General features: G+C 28.2%; 2 protein-coding genes and 1 pseudogene across 2 annotated transcripts; all 3 read left to right on the top strand.

Moving 5' to 3' along the window:
* Positions 1-1,868: 1,868 nt before the first annotated feature.
* On the top strand, positions 1,869-5,774 carry LOC149886295 (ATP synthase F(1) complex subunit delta, mitochondrial-like). Its single transcript, XM_090092997.1, has 4 exons — positions 1,869-2,126; positions 4,867-4,996; positions 5,316-5,554; positions 5,647-5,774. Exons 1-3 carry the CDS (start codon positions 1,983-1,985, stop codon positions 5,552-5,554), a joined length of 513 nt encoding a protein of 170 aa, XP_089949123.1. The 5' UTR covers positions 1,869-1,982; the 3' UTR covers positions 5,647-5,774.
* A 1,016-nt stretch (positions 5,775-6,790) lies between these two features.
* Positions 6,791-8,400, top strand: LOC149886294 (uncharacterized; annotated as a pseudogene).
* Positions 8,401-14,319: 5,919 nt separating this feature from the next.
* LOC145184252 (uncharacterized) lies at positions 14,320-16,655 on the top strand. The gene is made up of 8 exons (XM_080059873.2): positions 14,320-14,499; positions 14,723-14,839; positions 14,968-15,105; positions 15,252-15,497; positions 15,595-15,735; positions 16,001-16,099; positions 16,194-16,310; positions 16,408-16,655. Exons 1-8 carry the CDS (start codon positions 14,421-14,423, stop codon positions 16,488-16,490), a joined length of 1,020 nt encoding a protein of 339 aa, XP_079915999.2. The 5' UTR covers positions 14,320-14,420; the 3' UTR covers positions 16,491-16,655.
* Positions 16,656-17,026: the final 371 nt, after the last annotated feature.

Below are 17,026 nucleotides of genomic sequence, written 5' to 3'. Positions count from 1 at the left end.
CCCTACTGAGTCTACTCAGCTTCAATGGGTATAATTAGTTGGGGGTAAAGTAAAGTGGGCTTGGCATTACTCTGACCACAAAATCTCCTAGTAAGCACTGGCAACAAAAGCTGATGAATGATTTTCTACTGGCCCAATTATCAATTTGTTCTAACAGCTACTTTATTATCTTGCGAAAAAGTCTTCAGTTGAATTTAAGAGATCACAATGGAAAAAAAAGTAAAATGTCAAAAACAATTGGAAAAAAAGCCAATTCCATTATAACCCTACTTACAAAATATTCTTATAGTTTTGTTAGTATAAAAGGTCTAGGAAATATTTCTGTGGAATTAGACTGTGAATAGGACAATCTCCTAAAAAAAATAATGACGGGGATACTTTATTTCATAGTTACTATTGCATATGGTTTCAAACTTTAAAATTTAAATAACTCTAAACTACAAAAGTGTGACTCTGCCGTTTTTTCCAGTACAGTCTTTATATATGAACAAGAAACTTGTCAGAGGGCGATGCTGCAATAGTGTGAGGGTGGTAATAATTGTTTGGAAGCGGTTGATGATGTGATGGTGGTATTTTTGTTTAAGATAGTTGTTTTTTAGGGGATTTGGTTTTGGGGTTAACTTTTGTCTTGATTAGGTTTATTTGATATGCTCTAAGTTAGTGTGTTTGAGTCTTTTCAAATAGTTCGTGTAAGCTTTTATTTCGAACTATTAGCCGTGGTTTTCTGAAACAGATTTTGTCTGTTCTTTTACAGTCAAATGATTTTTCATATCAATGTATTTCACTGATTGGTGATCATATTTCTGTAAATCTAAGTAGCAATAAAATAATTTTTCTCTGGCATCTGTTGTGAAAATGTTCTTTAAAATAGCTTTTGTCAGTTATCTTTTGATAAACGTGTATCCCCCAAGTTTTTATCTCGCACTTTTCTTTGATCGATAAACATTTTTGAGTTGAGTAAAAATCAAAACTTACAACTAAAATTTCTTTCGTTTTCCTTCCTCACAATATAAAACCGCTAAAAAATTGAAAAAGAAAAACATAAAAATAAAGGTGAAAAAAAGGAAATGTTTTTTTATAATTCAAATGACTTCGTGGTGTGAAAAACAAACTTTTTAATGATATTTATCTGAAATGTAAAAACTATAGATTTTGCAAAAGATCTACAAAAATATTTATCAAACTAAGATTGCTTGAAATTAAAAGTATGCGCTACTGATGTGAGTCAATAGTAATAACAATTGCTCTCTGCATTTGAACAAAACGAAAGCTAGCGTCATCTTCTCAGCAACCGTTACGGCTGATCTACAACAACTTTAGTCGAAGACATCCTGCTTCTGTTCAAAACACACCAACATATCTAAAGTGTGAACAAGCTCTTTAACACGCATGAAGTTATGATTACAATACAAATCTTGAAAAACTTTTACATCTTAAAATTTAGTTCCTCAGTTTATAGACCAAATAATGATACTGCTAACTTAGAAACTGAATCTTATCATAAAAGACAGAACTCAAAAACTAAAAAATTTATCTTTTTTTTTTTTTATCAATATTTCATTTTTACGTTTTTATATTTATAGATAATTTACTGGCGTTTAATTTATAACTTCAAACTAAGTTTGAAGACATTTAGTTTTATTTTAAAATATTTAAAAAATCCAAAATTAATTGAGGTGAGTATATAAAGATTTTCGCTATATTAAATTATTTACAAATGAGGTAAATGAGAAAGCCAAAGAGTTCGTAGAATAGATTATCTTTCCATTTTTACTAATAATAAAAGAGAGAAACTTGATTGTTATTGGTATTCTTCGTTTTTTTATTTGCAAAAGACTTAAAATTTCCACTCATTAAGAGTCTAAATCGGGTTCCGTACATTTCGACATTTCTTGAAACCTGGTGCCTTACTAAATGGTTTCTGACTAAGTCTCATTTGACGCTAGTGATAAATTTGGCTTCAGAACATTTTGTATTGGACAATGGCTCTACTTATTTCAAGAACAATTTTAAGGAATGCAAATATCAGGGTTTTTCAATCTGTTCTTACTTCTTCCAGAACCTATGCTGATGCTGGAATTTCTAGTGGTGATAATTTGTCACTAACATTTGGCACACCCAGAGAGGTAGGTATAAATCTAATTAACTAGTAATTCCTTGTACGTACATGTGTCAACAAACGTAGAGTTTTTACTGGCTTTTTTTGTTAATTAGTTAACTTAAGTTTATAGAGAAATACATTTGTACACTTCTATCAGAAATCTTACAAACATACTACCATACTAAAAAAAAAATAATAATAAATTAAACAAACATCAGTAATAATCATAATAATAATAGTGACTTAAGATTTAATTTTAAACTTGACAACTTCCCTAGAAGTTTAAATAAAGAAGGTGCTTTAATAATATTAAAAATACTAACTCTTTAGTCATGTTATGTTAAATCTGGCTTTATAAATAGAATATTTTGTTTACAAGCTTCCTTTACAGTCAACAGTTTTTTCATATCTATGTATTTCACAGTTTGGTGATCATGTTTCTGTAAATCTAAGTAGCAATAAAATATTTTTTCTCTGGCATCTTTTGTGGAAATGTCTAAACAAACTTTTACAAAATGATAAATAAGAAGAATCTTAGTAGTAGTCAATATTTAAAAGTTAAAATTAATTTATTTTTTGACCAAGAACCTGTATTTTTTTAAGCAATTTTTTTTTTAAATTTGTTTTTAATTTTTTTTTTTTTTGAATATTTCTTTGCGGTATTCTTTATTAAAATTAGTGTATTAAGTGCAAATGTGGTTCTAAAATTTTTTTTTGTGTTTTGAACTTACTAAATTTGGTTGTATGTCTTTAAAAACATCAAAGTAATTGTATTCATATTACTATATATTTAAACAAAAATAAAGTTGGCAGATTCTTTCTGTAGACTTAGATTTTACTTTCTACCCAATTAATCAAAAATTTGTTTTGTAATCTTTAATGAATAACAAACTAAAATTGATATGGAAATAATGTTATTTAATTTATATTGTAAATATTTTAATGTGCTAATCAGTTTACCAAAATTTAATAATTCTGGTAGATTTAGTTTGCATTAGGTATTTAGGAACCATCTTAAAAGATTTTGGGAGTTATGAGCTACACAGTATTCTAAAAAAGTTCTCTGTTATCAATGTCAAAAATGATTTCATCAAAGAGAAAAGTACTTTAAGATTTCAGTTTTTAAGGAAAATAAAATCCAGAGTTTTAATAGTTTTAATTAAATGTAATAGATAAAAAATGTATTAAAAAATATTTAAGTTAATAAAAAAAAAGTTGTTATTGATATTGACATTAGAATCAGAGTGGCTAAATGTTAGTCCAAAAAGATTTACAAGAGAAAGACCTAAATTAATATCCTTATTAATTCCCTGTAGATATGCATGAAAAATTTGTTGTAAATGTTTAAGATGATTGATGGTTATGAAATTTAAATTGTTGTAAAAATAATCTAAAACAAAAAAAAAAAAATTAATTGACTGTTCTGATTAAATACAAAGTTTTCAGGTAGGTATGAATTTGTATTCTTCACAGATTTAGCATCCTCGCTAGTATTCTTTAACAGGTACTGATGTCATTTAGTATGAAATTAATCACAAAAAATCTGCTAAAACATTAAGAAAATGAATTATAAAGAATTATAACTCATTTTAATTGTGGCACTACCTATCTCTACCATTAACATTTTTTTATCATTTTCTGAGAAGCTAGCTATTATCTTAACCTCTTATAGCCTCGAGTTGCCTGTAGTCAACATACTGAAAAATGGTTTAAAAGTTTAATTAAAGTGATATTTTATAATAAAAAGAATGCTAATAACTTTAGTTCAGTATTTAATTAATCAAAATAAACAAATACCAAAGTTAATACTTTGAATCCTCAAGTTTATTAGCTTTTCGATTTTTAAAGATTCAATTTTTGCGTGTTTGTAAATAAGGTCAGTTTTTAATCTTTGTTTTTCAGAAATATATTATCTTTTTGGAGTTCAAAAAATGACTAATTTGTTTGATAACATATTTAATGTGATCTTATATATCTTTCACATTATTTTTCATCAAACAAGTTTTTAAATATAATTTAAACCTTTGTTGCTTTAAAGCAACATTGAGCATATCCGCTTAAAAAGTCAAACCGCAAAGTTTTGTTTGAAAATGCATTTTGTTGACTCCAGGCAACATTGCACATTAACAGAAAGTCTATTCTAATTATTCAGCCTGTGAAAAAGGGTCTTGAGTAAACTTTTAGTTAGAAATATTTTAATGGTTTAATAAAAAGTTATTATCTGCAATATCATAATCATCAAGAAGAAAATTATCTTGATACGTAAACATGATACAAAACTTCAGTAGTGGAAGTGAGAAATTAGTATTCAAATTTTATGTTTCACGTCAAACTTGAATACTCATTTCCTGTTTCCACTACTTATTCTAAATGAAATAACTGTAGAGTAACCACCACCTAGTTTTCTTTGTAAATATGATTTCTAAAATCTTTAACACCATGTTTAAATTTGCTCTTCTTTTGATAAAATCTGAATTCATTATTTTTTCTTTTTAAATTTTTTTTTTTTTCTGCTTTTCTTTTGTTTCATTTTCTTTCCCCATAAAACCTCATTGACTTTTTTTCTAAACTTTTTACTGTAAATTAAATAAGTTAAATAAAATTATATTAGATAAGTTATATAAGTTTATTTTAGAATTTAAACCTGTGAAAATACTTTTACAAACCTCAGTATTATTTTTAAAATGTAAAAAGTATTTATTGAATTAAAAATAATGTGCAAGATGTCAAGTTTTTTCTTCTTTTAAATTATTTTTTTATTGTAGACATTTTTTAACAATGAAGTTGTCACTCAAGTTGATGTGCCATCAGGTTCAGGAAACTTTAGTATACTTGCGCAGCATGTACCAATTATTGCAGTTCTAAAACCAGGACTTTTGACAGTCACTAAAGATGGTAGGAAGTTTTTTTTTATTCAATCTCTTAATTTAGTCCAAAATTAGGATTGAATTAAGAAACTGAAATAAAGCTGTTCTCTGTTGCTTTTGGTTACAGATTTTGTTTTTTTGTTTCTTTTTGAAAAAATCTTTTCTAGGGTTTTTAGTTTTTACTAATTCTGAATTAATTTTGGAACAATAATTTATTAAAGTAATATTACAGTATGTTAATTGTGATTTTAAGTAAAACAAAAAAACATAAAAATTTTTTTTTATGGAAAAAATTGTTTTTTTATATTTATTTTTATATTTATGCACAATTTTTCCAAATTTTTTAGGTAGGCTCGAGAAATATTTTGTTAGTAGCGGCACTATAACGGTCAATAAAGATTCCACCGCTCAAATACTCGCTGAAGAAGCAAGTCGCTTAGAAAATTTTGATCTAAACAGTGCACGAAAAACTGCCGATGATGCGCGTGCAGCTTTGAATATTGCCAGCACTGAAGCACTCAAAGCTGAAGCTCAAATTCAGTTAGACACTTCTGATGCATTGATTTTTGCACTCGAGGGAAAATAAGTAAGTGCTAATGTATATACATAGTTTTAAAACTAATATTGAAATATTTAGAGTAGTTATATGTATTTAGATATATTCTTCTTTTTCCTTAGATCGCTTAGGATGTTGTTCACTATATGCTGAGGGGTTTTAGTTAAATCCGATTTAATTGTTTACAAATAGTTCGTTTGTTTAGTGTTGTAAACAAAATTGTTGACTTATTTTTATAAATAGCGTCTGCGATGCGTTCTATTGTTTCAAATACTGCATTTATAGAGAAATAAAAAATAATTCACCGAAACAGTTTTGTAGAAGACAGACTTGTAGAAGAAGATTTTGAAAGACAGTTCTGACAGTTTTTACACAAGTCCTAAAATCATATATCATTGATCATTTTACAGATCGTGCGTCAGAGTCCTCGTATAATATTCTTTCACAATATAAAAAAAAAAAATGTTTGATCAAATTAGAAAATAAATTTTGATGATATAAATAAAAACAAGCTTAACTATAAAATCAGTTTAACCCAAGACTGGTGATGTGGTTTTCCGACAAGGTATCTAAAGCCTCTAATGAAAACAATTAGTTGTGCTGTAAAAGGAGTTTTATTTTGACGTTTATCTGATTTTTAATTAGGTGTTAATCTCTAGCTAGTTAAACCAAAAACAATCTATTAATACTAATTATAGTTATAAACTTCTACCAATAAATGAACACTGAAACCTGATTGTTTTCACGTAACAAAGGAAGGAATTAAGGAAGGGGACCAAGTAATTTTTTACATTTAGTGTCATCTAACTTTTATAACTCATCACTATCAATTACCTCTTTGATGATGTTAACATACGATAAACACTGATCATAATGAGAATTCCTAATTGTTCTTAAATTTTTACTAAGCTTCTACGCTCCATTTATTTAGTACGGTCTCATAACGTATAAAGAAAAGTGCTATTTATTTTAACATGCATGGATCACAAGCACAGTTCTAGTCATTCTACACTGATACACTTGGAGTCCAAGCACAGTTCGAATCGTTCTACGCTGCAGAAGTATTATGTTTTGATATTTAAAAAGTAATTTTACAAAACTAAACTTTTAAACAGTAAAACAAGAAAAGTAAGTTATATACATGGTATATATATATATATATATATATATATATATATATATATATATATATATATATATTCGTGCCAGGGGAACTTGTTACTGTTGTTGAAAGGTGGTGACATCTGCTGTTGGGACCCATTCAAAGGTTACTTCTGGCTACTTCCAAAAGTTAACTTTTTTATACCATTCATGCCCTACCGAGGTCCATTGTCTTGCATATTTATTTTTCTTCGATCAAAATTATTATATTTGAACTTTCTATAATATATGCTTCATGGTTTGGTTATTGTTATTTGTTTATTATTATGTATATTTTTTGTTTTTCTTTTGAAACTGATCTGACTGTTCTTGGCTATCTTAATGATACACCTGTAAAAGCACCGCATAGAGGCCGAACTAGGAAACGAAAGTCAACACCTAAAACTTGGATACAGAATGTGAGAGAGCAGGTGAGACAATCTGGTCAACCATATAAAAATAGAAAAGGAGAAAATATTCCATGCAAATCTATAACCACAAAAAAAAGACTGTTTAAATTCTTGTAAATTTAAATACACACAGTATATTAGTGATGAAGAATGAACATATATATTTGCTGATTTTTGGTCTATAGACAACACCCAAAAAAACATTGCTACAATTGAACTACTGAACAACTCCAGAAGTAACACCATCAAACCATCAATAAAAATTCCCAAAAAGCATATTCATTTTATTACAACATTTTTGTTGGAAACTTGTAAACTTGAGTTTGTAAAAAATTTAACCTCTCTACTTTAAATATAAGTAGCTTTAAATGTAAGAGTTTATTATCATCATGAAAACAAGAATGACGCTATTGGAAACCCAGCCTTTTCAAAATGGGGGAAACACACCAAAAAGGTTGTTGATCAAACATCAAAACAAATCGTTAAAGATCATACCAATGAATTTCTGCGTGTACCATCATCAACTAGTGTCGTCAAAGAACAAAAAAAGAATATTGTAAAGCTTTTTTAAATCTTAATAAAATGTTTGAACTTTTGCAAAGAAATTGCAATGAAAAGAATATTGCTTCTATTAAGAAGCGTATGTATAGATTCATATTTGAGCATGAATTTAAAACTGATTTTCAAAAGCCAAAAAAGCTGATTTATGTTATACATGTTATGAATACCGCAATGTAGTAAATCCTATTGTGGAGCAAACCCAAATTTGTAATGTTGAAGAATGAGAATCAAGCAGAATGTGATAAAGACCACAAACCTAAGGATAAAAATGTGGCTGTAGTATGCATTGACCTTGAAAATGTAATCAGTGTACAAAAATCAAACATAGGAGCATTTTTTTTTACAAACGTAAACTCTCAGCTTATAATTTAACTAGGTATCGCTCCCTAAAGAAAAAGGTTATTGCTTGCTTTAGCACGAAGGCATTTCAGGTTGTGCAGGGAATGACCTTGCAAGTTGCGTAACATGCTTGCTAGATAAGATAATTGCTGACCACCCAGATGTTAATAAACTCATATTATGGTTTGATTCCTGCATGCCTCAAAACATAAATAGTCCGTTGCCTCATGTGAGTTTTTGATAAATTACCCAAAAATTAGGGTAATAGAGCAAAAGTTTTGTGAATCAGGGCATTCTAGTATACAAGAGTGTAACAATATACATAGTCAAATTAACAGAGCACTACCTCCTCTTGAAATATCTAGTCCACTTGGTTTAATCAGAACATTTGCTGATATTCAAAGGAGAAATCCTTCTTCTGTCTAGCAAATGAAAAGATTGGATTTTAAGCATTTTTCAGCTACTTCAGGCTATTTTTATTATAACCTTGTTCCCTATACTCACATAAAGCATCTGGTATACAGGGCAGAGTGTTCAGATTATGTACCATATATACTCATGGACTAACTACCAGTAAAAATTTGTATTTTAATATATATTTAAAAAATATCTTATAAAAATTTTAAAATATTTTCACTGGAAAATTAATGTTTTATGAGCATTTTAATTTTCTGGCTCGTGCATTAACTGCAACCATAACTTTCGCCACATTTTTTGGGTAAAGAAGTGTGGTTTATACATGAGTATATACGGTACACTACAAAAAGTCATTTTTTGATGTTTGTTCAGAAGCATGAATGAAGTGTCTTCCTAATAATCCACTATCTTCATTAGCTGTGGCAAGACCTCTTGCAGTTGTACCAATGACTTCTGTCATGAATCAGTGTGCTCAAATTTCTAATGATAAAGCCAAGGGCCTTCAAAATATTTTTGAGTATGCCCCTGCTGTTGGCATTGTGTTTTATAATATTTTAAAATAAATTATTTTAATGTCAAAATACTTATGCTTTATGTTTATGTTATGGTGCTAAATGGGCTTAATTGTTGTTTTTAATGAATTAACTAGATCTTCTTACCTTGCTGAATTAATATTTGAGATTCATTTCACTGTGAAATGTATTTTGGATCATGCTCTTGGAACTTATTTCAACCAAAGTCTTATTTTTTTGTAAAAATCTTAGTACATACTTTAGATAATGTATCATTTATCTTCTCTGTTGAATAGATAATACTTTATAGACAAAATAATGTTTTTATAAAGTTTATTCTCTAGTGTCAAAAAAGATTTTATTCCAATAAAACAGAGATGTACCTAACAGTATTTTACCTTGCCACAATATATATATAATATATATATATATATATATATATATATATATATATATATATATATATATATATATAATACTAATTTGTATTTTTTTATAAAAATAATAGAAATAGAACAAAATAATTTTGTATTTTATAAAATAAGTGTTTATTATCTCCAAATCAGGGTGTGGTAATTCAGATACCTGCACATAAAATCTTTTGCAGTATTTACATTTAAGCTGTGGTAGCAAGTATGGGAAATTAATATAAATCTGATTTGTGTACGTTTTACAGGTCCCTTTAAAACTTTAAATTTGATTTTCTAAGTTCGAGAAAACATTAAAACAGAATAAAATAATTCTAACCTTGCGAAATTATATATAAAAAATTTGCTTTATATACATATATATAACAAATTTTTTGAAAAATCCTTATGTATACTTTACATTAAATATATATACATATTATATAATAAGTACATGTAATAATATTCTTCAGCATTAAAATTAACCGTCTCTTTATTCTCTGAATCAGCGAAAAAAATTGGAGTAGGGTAGACCGGGGCACGTTGGCCCTAGGGCATAGTCATAGAACTAACTCAAAAGGACTCATGGTCCTTTTGAGTTAGTTCTATGACTATGCGCTTCGGCGTGCTAGGAATCAAGGGGAAGGTTGACAGCATTCCTCCCCTCATTCCTCAGAAGTATCACTGATATCTGAGCACAGTTGCCAGTGTTGTATCTTTATCGATTTTGGATAAGCTGAAGTATATTTTGAACAGTTTGCTTGATGCGTTTGTGTTCACTAGCCTTCGACAGTAGTGCTATAGGTAAGTATCTTGTTTGAAGTTTAAAGTCTGAGGATTATTTTAATATGCAATGCTACACAGTATCTGTTGATGGATTAAGAAAAAAGTAATTTTTACTCTAAACATGGCGATGGGGCAGGTTGACCCACCACAAACGAGGCACGTTGGCCATGTGGGCTAACGTACCCCATTTACGCAAGCACATTTTTAAATTTATATTAAATTGTTTGTGATGAAACAAAATGCCAGTGATAGAATGTTTCTATTAAAACGCTAATCTGATTGAGACTTTTTAGCCAGTTTCAAAACATTAGATAAGAATTAAGGCTAATAAATCAATTAGATATTTAGTAATTTTGTTAGAATCTCATACTATGTAGGGAGTATTTAAATTTATGTAAAAATGTAATAACAGTTAGTTAATTTTGAGGGCCAATCTGCCCCAACCCATGGGGCAACTTACCCCATGTAAGGGGCACATTGGCCCAAGGAACATCACCTTAAATAATGCATTTTAAAAATTTTCACAAGTTTATTTAAGCTTTTAATAAAAGATTTTTTTTATTTTATATAGTTTTAGCAACCTTCTCCCATAAAGAAACAAAAAAAAAAACACGAAATGCGAAAAAGTTAGGAATCAAAGAAAAAAAAAGCGGGCCAACGTCCCCTGGTCTACCCTATATGATGCGAAATTCATTTGCTGTACATAACAAAGCATTTATAAGCAACAAAGAATGATTACAGTTGTTCTGAAGATTTCCTAATTAGCGCGGATGAAACTAAGGAAAATTTACTGCCTAAAAGTAATTAACTTATGAAATCTGCATTTAAACTTTTTCTTTTTAAAAAATCAAAAAACGAACCATAAGAAGTCAGGTTTCCTATAAGGGTCTGCGTATCTTTATTATTTTGAAACGATAACGATATCAAACGATATGAGTTTGTCTATGAAACGAAAAGTTATCGTTTCATAGACAAACTCATATCGTTTGATATCGTTATCATTTCATATCGTTATTGGTTCAAAATATCGGTTCATACGAATATACCGATAACGATACGTAGACCCTTAGTTTCCTAAAAGAATAAAAAAATGATCAGATCAAAAAGTTGCAGAAAGAGTAATTGTTAAATCTTCTTGAATCATTATAATTGAACGAAATGATTAGATTAAAATGACTTTTTTGGTATGGTCATGACGTCACCAGGGTATTTTAAAGTGACTGCGTGTAAATTTCTTACGTGATAAGAATCTTAGTTTATGATATTAGATACAGTTGTATTTATATTATCAAACGGATAGGTCTTGATGTTCATTTCTATGATTTTGCAGAACAACATGTCCTCCTTATCATAAAAATTACGCAACAGGAAAATAAGAGAAATTTTGTTTGAATAAAAATGTAAAAGAAAGAAAGAGTAAATGAAAGGAATGATAGATACAAAAATTTTAAAAAATAACAATAATAACTAAAATTTATATATATATATATATATATATATATATATATATATATATATATATACATTGTTTCCGAAATTTTTTTAATAAAAAAAATCTTTTTTGCGATACTACAAGCAGTTTTCTGAATGTTCTACAAAAAGTTTTACAAAAATCGTAAACTCGCTGAAATATTACCGAAAAAAAATTTACTTTAAACAACTTTATTTCTTATACAAATTAAAACTTATTAGAAGTTAGAAGCACCTGATCACAGTCCACAAATAAACGCCTTCTATATAATCGATTTTTCAATCTCTGAATAGCTATCAATGCTTAAACTGTCTCATCCTTTAGCCAAGAAATATCAAAAAATTGTTCAACCACTTTTTTTTTTACTGTTTTTTTTTTTTTACTGTTTTTTTACTGTTTTTTTTTTTTACCGATACCGCAGTTATTTACGCAAAATAAATAAATAAATAAATAAACTTTCTATTACAACAAACGATCTCATCCGTCATCCCCAATCAACCAAAGATGGAAGTATTTTTTACTTTATATTCAAATAACTTGTATCGATATAAGCGTAAAACAAGTTTTTTTTCATGAAATTTTGTTTCAAAAGTAACTTTATTTAAACAGTTGAAAAATTTGTTTGTTTGTTTTTGTTTTTTTGCAATTATAATAATATTTAAAATAGATTTCTTCTTACTAGTTAAAGTAGGAATTGCCTAAATTAAAATCAAATCCGACCAGAGTTTTTTCTGGAGTTTTCTAAATCGGATGTAATTTTTAAATCACGAACATATGCCCTGGAGCATTATGAATGGTTATCAAAGACTGAAGCATGCTTTAAAATTGTAAATGATTTCAATCTATTTTCAAAGTTTTAGGTTTTTAGGTTCAATCAATAAATTGAGATTGTGATCTTAATCAAAACTTAGTTCAGCTCTTTTAAAGCAATCTTTTTAAAAAATCAAAAGGCCGCCTACCACGTTGTTCTCCAAACCCTACCTTCCATCCTCCTCAGACATAACATCAGCTAGTTGTAAAAAAAAAATCCAAGTATTTAGGTTGCAAAGACCAATATACTTATAATTGCTATAATTCCTCGTTATTACAAATAGAGACACCAACGTAGTTAGCTCAGCTAGTTTTGTCTGCAAAAATGAATCATCTTTTTTGTATAAATTAAAGTATCGACATGAATAGTCAACTCATTTTTTTGTTTATTTTCTTAAAAGCACATTGCAGTAATATTTGATTGATTGACACCTCGTTTTACTTACAATTATTATAAACAATACAGTGAATTTTAATCAAATTATCAAGGCGATAAACATTTGTACGGTATACACTATAGGTGTTAAAAACCTGTCTATTAAGGAAATACAGATCTTAGCATCGAAAAAGTGGAAAAATATAATTTATTTTTAATAATCTTTATATTTAAAAAATATATTAAGAAATCATTAAAGTTTTCGTCATTATTACAGGAAATGATTTATAAAATTACTCAATCGATATTTTGTTTATATTTTGCTTAACAGTAAATTGAAATCTGATGTAGTTAAGGAACCTTACGTGAAAACCGGATAAACATTTTAGCAATAGTTTTATTAGTAGAGAAAAAGATTTTAAGATGAATTCTTAGCTTGACTTCCTTTTTCATATTTTATGATAAATACGAAAAATTATCTTACTTTTTTCAAATTATCCGACACAGAAAAACTGAAAACAAATTATACTCTCGCTTTTTTTTTTCTTTCGCATGGAAATCATTCTCTCTCACATAAAATTTAATTCTCATAACTGACTTTCTTTTTTCTCTTTAGATCCAATCTATTGAATCGTTAAAGTATTTTAGATCCAATCTATTGAATTGTTAAATTATTTTCAGGCCGGAATTAAAGTTTTTTAAGGTTTTAAGAACATCGCATTAAAATTTTTTATTAAATTCTGCATTAGAAATACTAAAGCGCTTAACTATCTCTATTTAACCTATTCAGTAACATGTTCACTCGTTAATATGTAACAATGGTATAAGCTTACTCACTTAAGATGTAACAACACTTACTTGCTTAAAATGTGACAGAATATGAGTATGTGCTAAGGGTAAACTCATAGCCTGGGCAAATAATGAACTTTTACTATCTAACTTTTAATCCTAAATTTATAATGGTAGTTTTTATGTAATATTTCTTATAATAGCAAAATTATAATAATAAGCTTATAATCACAATCTTAAACTAATTATCCTTACAATTGCAAACTAAATAAAATAAATTAAAAATAATTATAAAAATAATAGAACTCTCTTCATTCACCTCACTCGAAATTGAATTCGAGTTTTAAAAGAATCTCTAGTGTATAGTTCTATTTTAAAAAGTGACGGCTTCTTGTTCAATTAATTCCGAATGTGTTTTTTATGTAAATTGTAATTGTATACCAAAAGATTTTTTTAAACAAGATTGCTATTATTATTTTCACAGCCAATATGTGTTATAGGAATTTTGTTTGCTTTATCCACTCCACGTGGATCGTGAGAAAAACCTTTTTTTTATCTTTTAATCTTTACTAATTTTTTCGTTCCAAGACTTTCTTTTTTTTAATTTTATCACAAACCTTTTAAGATATTAACTACAAAACGCATTACAAAAAAAAACGTCAGATTTTTTCATTCATTCATCCTGAATCCCTTTCTCTTTATAAAAAAAACTGTGGAGCGGAGAGCACGAAGGAGGATAAATATTTTTAAGCCTAACGAATTATGTTAAATATTTGTTTCAGTATGAAAAACATTCATATACATACTGAAGTGGTGGCAAACGGAGCAGATACTTAGAAGGTACCAATAACTACAAAGGTGCCTAAATTTGTTTTGAAATGCGTGAAACTAGTATCATTATTTGCCTAACGCTATTAAAATTGCTGTTGGCTGACGTCTTGCAGAGCAATAACCAAAGTAAGTAGAAAAAAAAAAAGAAGAACTTTTGTTACCATGGCTTTAACTATTTGAAAAAAACAACTACAAAAAGTTCAATAAATGCAAATCCTCAGCTAGAGACAGATTAAAGCATAATAAAACTAATAAAAAGATAGCACATGCTTTAAAAGACGTTCATATCACTAATGTTGAGTTATAAAATCATTTCTATTAAAAAAAAAATTGGTATTTTTTGCCTTAGAAATTTGCAAAGATGTTTTGTCATGGAAGGACTGTAACTTTTACAAAGAATTAGGGTATTGTAATACAAGGACAGATCAATTACGTAAACTATGTTCACAAACATGTGATTTGTGCGGTGAGATTTATTTCGCATTTGAATTTTTTAGAAATATATTCTGTCAAACTTGTTTCTATTCTGTGTTTTACTTGGTAAATTTTTAAATGGGTTTTTATTTTTTAGTTACTTTAAATACTGTTCTCTAGAAAATGAATCTCCTAAAGAGAATAACTGTATTGACGAAGATGGTCCGTTCAACTGTAGATATCTTCAACAGCATGGTGCTTGTTATACTCACACTGATCTTATGGTGAGCCGGTGCGCGAAAACCTGTGGATTATGCGGTTAGTACTTCCTCTGACTGAAAATTCATTCGTACTGTTCGAATACCTGCAGCTTTAAAAATTAATTCTGGATACAAACAAAGAACATAAAAAAAACCTGCTTTAAAAATTTGCGCAAAATTATTTTACTTTTATTTTACATATAGATGTAAGACAACAATGCAACATGCTGAACTGCCCTAAGCACAAATCCTGCATGTTTGACAGCCAAACAAAACAGGCTAAATGCGAATGCCCCAGCCATTGTTCCAATAAAGACGAGTATCATGCTCTCGGGCAGGTGTGCGGTACAAATGGAAAAACCTACAAAGATTATTGTCATCTACAGCATCATTCTTGTCGAGAAAACTTAAACATTACTGTTGGATTTTATGGGATTTGTCCTGGAGACGGTAGCTTAGTTTTTCTTTTTCTTTACAAGTTTCAGTTTTCCAATTTTTATTGTTTTTTTTTTTTTTTTTTATAGAACTTATCTTTTTTCTTATGCAGAACCTTGTGAGGATAGCCAACAAGAAAAACAATCTGGATTTTGTGATTCGTGGAAAAATTTAGGCCTATGTAAAGATAAAAATAGCATGGAAACTCTAAAGAAATATTGCTCTCGAACGTGTGACCTTTGTCCCGAAAAAAGTAAGGCCGAATAGTCTTTTAAACAAAGATTTTTATTAAATTTACGTTATATTTATATTATATTATTATTGTATTTATATAATACTAATATCATAATAATATTTTATTTATATATATTTTTTTGCATTTTTACTTTATTACTTAAATTTACATTTAATTTATGTTACATTTATATTTATATAACATTTACATTTTTACAAATCAATATTTAAAACTAAAAAGGTAAAATACGGATGAGCAAATATTGATTAACTTTATGTATTAGGAGCGCCGTTTCCATCGTATTCGTGCCACTCCTCACCCTACGGATGTTGTTGGGATTGGACTGATAAGCCTGATCCTAACAGCGGTCAAACCTGCAAAGGTAGAAAAGAAAGTCTCGTTTTATTTTCAACAATATCAACAACGCGCTTGCTATTGTTGTTTGGTTTTAAATGTTTTTCTTTCTTAATTTTTAGCTTGTAAGGATCGCAACCCAATTTTGTGCACCGCGTTTATTAAGGAATGTAACTCTGCGTTTCGAAATAATCTGGAATTTATGAAAATAAACTGTCCATCCACCTGCGGATTTTGTTGTAAGACATATTTTTGGTTTTAATGCTCTTACTTTGATATTATCGCTTTTGATGTTTTGTCATTGTTTTAATCAATCTTTTTATTTCTTTACTTAAGCTTCTCAAGTACCAAATTACAATATCAAGATCTATGACCAGAGTGGAAAAAAGCTGCTAAAAACACATTTAAAACCAAGCTAATAGAAAACAAAAACAAAAGCAAAAAAATCTCCGAGAGTGCGAAAAAAAAATAATAGAAGAGGAAGCTGCATATCATAAGGATCCAAATATTCCAATGATACAACAAACGCTTGAAATTACTGATCGAAAATTAGCGTATCGAGAAGTCAATAAAACTAAGTTAAAATCCCCAACATAACAGTGGTCACTGTTATATGTATGTGTATGTATATATATATATATATATATATATATATATATATATATATATATATATATATATATATATATATATATATATATATATACCGACAGAAAACACGTAAAAAACAAGCAGAAAGTTAATAAAAGTTCAGAGAAAATTGTCTGGAGCGAAAAAATTATTCTTATGTGTTTAAAAAACATTCGTATTAGTTAATATCCTGCAAGGTGCATATTACTGCATTTTTAATGACTGCTGTAATTTTTTTTTGAAATTATTCAGCGAACTTATTTATAGCTAGCTTTAATTTTTAAATATTTTCATATTGTAACCAAGTATTTACTTGAATCAGTTC

This window comes from Hydra viridissima, unplaced genomic scaffold (assembly GCF_058129835.1).
Source record: "Hydra viridissima isolate aposymbiotic clone 2 unplaced genomic scaffold, HvirCarnegie_v1 scaffold_7, whole genome shotgun sequence".
NCBI classification, from domain to species: Eukaryota; Metazoa; Cnidaria; class Hydrozoa; order Anthoathecata; family Hydridae; genus Hydra; species Hydra viridissima.
The sequence above is the reverse complement of the archived record's forward strand: the minus strand, read 5'-3'. Positions and strand labels throughout refer to the sequence as shown.